This window comes from Numida meleagris, unplaced genomic scaffold, assembly GCF_002078875.1.
Source record: "Numida meleagris isolate 19003 breed g44 Domestic line unplaced genomic scaffold, NumMel1.0 unplaced_Scaffold350, whole genome shotgun sequence".
NCBI lineage: Eukaryota > Metazoa > Chordata > Aves > Galliformes > Numididae > Numida > Numida meleagris.
Window position 1 is genome coordinate 39,744 of NW_018364575.1, and position 6,847 is coordinate 46,590.

Here is a 6,847-nt window from a genome sequence, read left to right on the forward strand (position 1 = left end):
CCCGCGGCCCGTAGGCCTCGCGCTGCGTCAGTCGGGCCCACGCCCCCCCCCCAACCCCGTCCGCCTGTTGGCCCGGCCGCCCGTCCCCGGAGTGCCACACCTCCGCCGAGAGTTTCTTTGGTGTCACCCCAACGCCGCCTGTCCCCGCAGCGTCGCTCCTCCACGGGTTGTTTTGGTAGTTTTCGCCTCCCCGCCGGTTGTCCCCGCAGTGTCACCCCTCTGCTGGTTGTCCCCGCCGTGCCACACCTCCACCGACTGTTTCTTTCTTCGGTGTCACCCCAACGCCGTCTGTCCCCACCGTGTCACCCCTCCGCCGCCTTCCACCACCGTGTCACCCCTCCGCCGGTTGTCCCCATAGTGCCACGCCTCCACCACTTGTTTCTTCGGTGTCACCCCGACACCGCCTGTCCCCCGATGTCCCCCCCGTCCCCCCTCCGGTGTCACCATCGCTGCCCCCGTCCCCCCATGGCCCGTGGGCCTCGTGCTGCGTCTGCAGCATCCGTTGTGCCCACCGCCCGGCCGCCTGTTGGCCCTGCCGCCCGTCCCCAGCGTGTCACCCCTCTGCTGCCTGTTTCTTCAGTGTCACCCCAACATTGCGTATCCCCACCTCTCCCCATCCCACCCCGCTGTCACCGTCCCTGCCCCCGTCCCCCTGTGGTCCATAGGCCTCACGAGGCGCCTGCTGCATCAGTCGGGCCCGTGCCCCCCGCCCTCACCCGGCCGCCTGTTGGCCCTGCCGCCCGTCCCCAGCGTATCACTCCTCCATCGGTTGTTTCTTCAGTGTTACCCCAGCACCACTTGTCCACACGGCGTCACCCCATCACCGGTTGTCCCCATAGTGCCACCCCAACACCATCTGTCCCCACGGTGTCACCCTACTGCCACTTGTCCCCACAGTGTCACCCCAACACTGGTTGTCCCCATAGTGCTCCCCCTCCACCGGTCGTCCCCACAGTGTCACTCACCCCTCCGTTGGTTATTTCTTCAGTGTCACCCCTCTGCTGGTTGTCCCCATAGTGCCACACGTCCACCGATTGTTTCTTCAGGGTCACCCCAGCAATGCTTGTCCCCCCGTGTCCCCGTCCCCCCCCCCGGTGTCACCATCGCTGCCCCTGTCACTCTGCACCCTGTAGGCCTCGCTCTGTGCCCACTGTAAGTCGGGCACACGCCTTCCTGCCCCCCCCGCCTGTTGGCCCCACGCTGTACTCTGCCACTGCCTGTTGTTTCTTCAGCATCACTTCCAGCACTGCCTGTCCTTGCAGTGTCACCCCTCTGCCAGTTGTCCCCATATTGCCACTCCTCCTCCAGTTGTCCCCATGGTGTCACCTCAACACTTTCTGTCCCCACGGTGTCACCCCCCTGCCGGTTGTTTGCGCAGTGTCACCCACCACCGGTTGTCCCCATAGTGCCTCCCCAACACTGCCTGTCCCTGTAGTGTCACCCCTCTGCCACTTGTTTCTTCATTGTCACCTCTGTCCTGGTTGTCCCCACTGTGTCAACCCAACAACGCCTGTCTCAGTCGTGTCAGCCCTCTGCTGGTTGTTTCTTCAGTGTCACCTCACTGCCCATTGTCCCCACGGTGTCACTCCAGCACTTCTTGTCCCCGTAGGGTCACCCCTCCACCAGTTGTCCCCACGGTGTCATCCCAGCACTGCCTGTCCCTGCAGTGTCACCCCTCTGCTGGTTGTCCCCATAGTGCCACACCTTCCTCAGTTGTTTCTTCAGTGTCACTCCACCGCCAGTTGTCCCCACAGTGTCACCTCAACACCATCTGTTCCCATGGCGTCACTCCACTGTCGGTTGTTCCCACGGTGTCACTCCTCTGCTGGTTGTCCCCATGGTGTCACCCCAACACTGCCTGTCCCCAGTGTGTCAGCCCTCCGTCGGTTGTTTCTTCAGTGTCACCCCTCCACCTGTTGTCCTCGCAGTGTCACCCATCTGCCAGTTTTCCACATGGTGTCATCCTTCCTCTGGTTGTCCCCATAGTGCCACTCCTTGACCAGTTGTTTCTTCAGTCTCACATCACCACCAGTTGTCCCCATAGTGCTACCCCTCCACCTGTTGTGGTCCCCAGCATGTCCTGTCCCCATAGTGTCACCCCTCTGCCAGTTGTTGTGATGGTGTCACCCCTCCGCTGTCTGTTCCTACAGTGTCACCCCCTGCCTGCTGTCCCCACAGTATCACGCCCCACCGATTGTTCCCCCATTGTCACCCCAATACCAATTGTTCCCACAATGTCACCCCCCACCTCCGGTTGTTCTCACATTGACACCCTCCTCCAGTTGTTCCCCCCGCTGCCCACTGGTCCTCCCATAGTGTTGTCACACGGCCTCTGGGTGACATCACACTGGCATGGACACGTCCCCTCCACTCCTCTACTGATGTCATACCTCTCATGTCACCCGGCCATTGCGTCACCTGGCCGCTGTCACCCCCCCCCCATGGTGACAGTGATGCTGCTTCACTGTCCCCAGCATCACCCTGTTGTCACCCGCTGCCTCCTGTGGTGCTGCCTGTGCCTGCCGCCATCGAGGGTGACTGTCACCATCACCAGCGGTGGTGACAGCGCTGTGCGGGGTGACACGTGGCTGTGTGCCCCACTGAGTCACAGTTGGTGGCCCCTATATCACAGTTGGTGGCCGCTGAGTCACAGTTATTGGCCGTTAAGTGACAACGGGTGGCTACCAGATCACAACTGGTGGTCACTGAATGACAACTTGTGACTGCCAAATGACAACCAGTGGCTATCAAATCACAACCGGTGGCGGATAAACTACAATCGGTGGCCACTAAGTTACAACCAGCTGACTGATTTACAACTGGTGGCCACTAAATTGCAGCCGCTGGCTGACAATTTACAACCAGCAGACGCTGACTTAGAGTCGGTGGCCACTAAATCACAACCAGTGGCTGCTCACTGACGGCTGGTGACTGCTGAATCACAACCGGCAGCTCCTGAATGCTGCCCTGCCGACTGTAGTTGTGTCCCCACAGCCTGACGGGGTGGAGATTGGCAACAGCCGCACGCCATTGGGAGTGCTGTGGGGTTGTCAGGGAGTTGTTGTGGGGTTGCCATGGAGATGGTGTGAGGTTGTCATGGTGATGTCATGGGGTTGTTGTGAGGATGTCGTGGGGTTGTCATGCCGATGCCACATGGATGCTGTTGGTCGCTATGGGGCTGTTATGTTGTTGCCGTGTTGTCACCATGCTGTTGCCATGGTGATGACAACACCATGTCCCTACAGGTGGCCGTGCCGGCTGTGACCCCCCACCGAAGCGCCCGGCAGCAACCGCCCCGCTCGGTCCATGAGGGCCCCGCTCACAGGTAAGGGATGCGCCAGGAACACCCTGCCCTGTCTCCATTGCAACAACCCCCTGTCTGTGTCCCCTCCTCCGCCTGTCTATGGGGCAACCCACCCATCTCCCTCCAACTGTTCTGTGTCACCGTGGTGCCCCTGGGTGACACCTGGGCCTACACCTCACTGTCACCATGGCAACACCATAGTGGTATGGTGTACGCTATGGGGCTGGGGGACCAAGATGTGTGGGGCAGGAGGACCTAGATTTGTGGGCCTGGAGGACTCTGATATGTGGGGCTGGAAGACCTAGATGTGTGGGGCTGAGGGATGTGTAGGGTTGGAGGACCCAGATATGTGGGGCTGAAGACCTAGATGTGTGGATGTCCCCAAAATGATGTCCCCGAAACGGTGACAGCAAAGTGATGCCCCAAAGTGATGTCCCCATGGTGGTGTCCTCACAGGTTCCCAATGTAATGTCTCCATATGTCTCCACATGTTCCCATGGTGACCTCCCCACATGTCCCAATGGCAGTGTCCCCATATGTCCCCACAGTGACATCCCCATCCATCCCCAATGTAACGTCCCCATGTGTCCCCACATGTCCCAGTGGCGGTGTCCCCATATGTCCCCACATGTCCCTAGTGCAGTGTCTCCATATGCCTCCATGGTGGTGTCCCCACATGTCCCCATAAAGTCCCCACATATGTTCGTGGTGATGTCACCGTATGTCCCCATAGTGATGTCCCCATGATGATGTCCCCATATGTCCCCAATGTAATGTCCCCGTGTATCCCCATATATCCCCATGATGATATCCCTGTATTTCACCATATGTCCCCACATGTCCCTGTGGCAGTGTCCCCATATTTCCCCATATGTCCCCACACGTTCCCCCCGGCGATGTCCCCACGCATGTCCCCCTGCTGGCAGGTGCGGCGCGCGGGGATGGCAGCGGTGGAGGTGTCGGACGCGGGGCACAGCCGGGCGCTGCTGCTGGAGCTGAACGAGCAGCGCCTGCGGGGACAGTTCTGTGACGTCACCCTCATCGCGGGGGACACCAAGTTCCGCGCCCACCAGAACGTGCTGGCCGCCTGTAGCCCCTACTTCCGGGAGGCCCTGGGGGCGGCCGCCTGTACCCCTGCTGCGGTGTTGGAGCTGCCGGGCGTACAGGCGGCGGTGCTGGCTGACGTCCTCAACTTCATCTACAACGCGCGCCTGGCCGTCCCCTCGCCAGCTGTAGCCCGCGAGCTGGGGGCTGTAGGCCGGCGCTTGGGCATCGCCACCCTCCAGGGGTTGGAGGGCCACCACAACACCGCCTGGAGTCCTCCAACTGCTGGTGACACCGCTGCCGCCACCACTGAGGGACCGGCAGCGCCGGTTGACCTGACGACGTGCGGCGGTCGCCCCAGCGAGGTGACAGAGACGGCATCATCAAAGGCACCGCCGGCGGCGGCTGTAGTTGCATCGCCAGGGGTAGTGTCGCCAGGTGTAGCACCGCCGAGTGTAGCCTCACTGAGTGTCACATCACCGGGTGTAACGCCACCGAGTGTAGCCTCGCTGGGTGTCACCTCACCAGGTGTCGCGTTGCCGGGTGTTGTGTCCCTGGGTGTAGCTTCACCAGGTGTAGCATTGCCGGGCGTAGTGTCCCTGGGTGTAGCATCACCGGGTGTAGCGTTGCCCGGTGTAGTGTCACCAGGTGCAGCGCCACCAGGTGTAGCCTCCCTGGGTGTAGTGCCACCGGGTGTAGTGTCACCGGGTGTAGCATCCCTTGGTTTAGCATCACCGGGTGTAGCCTCACCGGGTGTGGTTTCACCGGGCGTAGCACCACCGGGTGTAGCATCACTGGGTGTGGCGTCGCCAGGTGTGGCATCACTGGGTGTAACCTCGCTGGGTGTAGCGTCGCCTGGTGTCACGTCGCCAGGCGTAGCGTCGCTGGGTGTAACCTCACTGGGCATAGCGTCACCGGGTGTAGCCTCCCTGGGCGTAGCGCTGCCGGGGGTTGCATCGCCGGGTGTAGCGCTGCTGGGTGTGACATCACCCGGGGTGGCGTCACCGGGAGTGGCGTCCCCTGGCACGGCCTCCCCGTCCCCACTGCGCTGCGGGCTGTGCGGCCGGGTGTTCGGCACCGCCGCGGCGCTGGGGCTGCACAGCAAGCTACACCGCGCACGGCGGGGGTTGGCGTGCCGCCACTGCGGGAAGAGCTTCATCCACGTCAAGAGGCTGCAGACGCACGAGGTGTTGTGCGAGAAGGACGGCGCCGACGCCGCCGCAACAGCCGGCGCAGCAACGGCCACACCGCCAACACCGCCACAACCACCGCCAACGCCACAACCGCCGAGCAAGAAGGCGCTGCTGCTGCGTCACCGTGCGTTGGAGGTGGCCGAGCCGGAGCGTGGTGAGCCGGCGGCAGGCAGCGCGGCGGTGGACAGCCGGCGCACGGTGTACCTGTGCGCGGTCTGCCAGCGCTCCTACGTCACCCTGTCCAGCCTGAAGCGGCACGCCAACGTCCACTCGTGGCGGCGGCAGTACCCATGCCGCTACTGCGACAAGGTGTTCGCCCTGGCCGAGTACCGCACCAAGCACGAGGTGTGGCACACCGGCGAGCGCCGCTACCAGTGCGTCTTCTGCTGGGACACCTTCGTCACCTACTACAGCCTGAAGGCCCACCAGAAGGCGCTGCACGGCATCAGCCCCGGCCTCATCGCCTCCGAGAAGACTCCCAACGGTGGCTACCGGCCCAAGCTCAACGCGCTCAAGCTCTACCGCCTGTTGCCCATGCGGGCGCACAAGCGGCCTTACAAGACGTACAGCCAGAGTCTGGCGGCTGACGGCCTCCAACAACCACCGGCGGCCGCCTTTGTCACCCCACGCCCGGAGCCGGCATCGGTCATCGCCTACGGGCGGCCCTCCGCCTCCGTCATCGTGCACAGCAGCGCCACAACAGCCGCCGCCACCACAACAACTGCCGCCGCCTCCGTCATCGCCTACAATGGCACGGCCGCACAGCCCAACTCGCCGCCTGTCTCGCCGCCGGTGAAGCCGATGAAGAAGCAGGTGTTGCGCGACTACTTCGAGGCGCAGCGCGCGGCGGCGGCAGTGGTGGCCACTGCCCCCGGCGCCGTGACGCCAACAACCGGCGTGACAACAGCCACCGGGCGCACCATGACCTACGTGGCCAAACCGGCGTATGTGGGGACGAGCGGCGAGAGCCGCGCTGCGCCGTTGTGCCAAATCACCGTCCGCATCGGCGAGGAGGCCATCGTCAAGCGGCGCATCTCCGAGACCGACCTCCGCCTACAGCCGGACAGCGTCACCACCACCACCACCACCACCACGACAACGACGACACCCGGCGCCGCCTTGTCCCCCGCCTCACGGCCCCGCGACAGCGCAGAGGAGGACAGTGATGGCGAGGACCGCCTGTGGCGGCCGTACTACACCTACAAGCCCAAGCGGAAGGGCGGCGGCAGCAACACCGCGACTAAAGGGCGGAAGTCACGGTGGCGACGGCCGCTGCGGGCGCTGCGCTGGGGGGCGGCTGACGGTG

General features: G+C 63.4%; 1 protein-coding gene across 1 annotated transcript in view; it reads left to right on the forward strand.

Annotated features, from left to right (window-relative positions):
* The window catches only part of LOC110391323 (zinc finger and BTB domain-containing protein 4-like), a gene marked incomplete at its 3' end in the record, with an annotated part of 9,232 nt that extends 2,389 nt beyond the window's left edge, over positions 1–6,843 (forward strand). Inside the window, exons 2-3 of the mRNA XM_021383147.1 lie at positions 3,246–3,325; positions 4,231–6,843. Of these exons, the coding sequence (XP_021238822.1) occupies positions 4,246–6,843 (2,598 nt within the window). The remainder of the gene's footprint in view (positions 1–3,245; positions 3,326–4,230) is intronic.
* Positions 6,844–6,847: the final 4 nt, after the last annotated feature.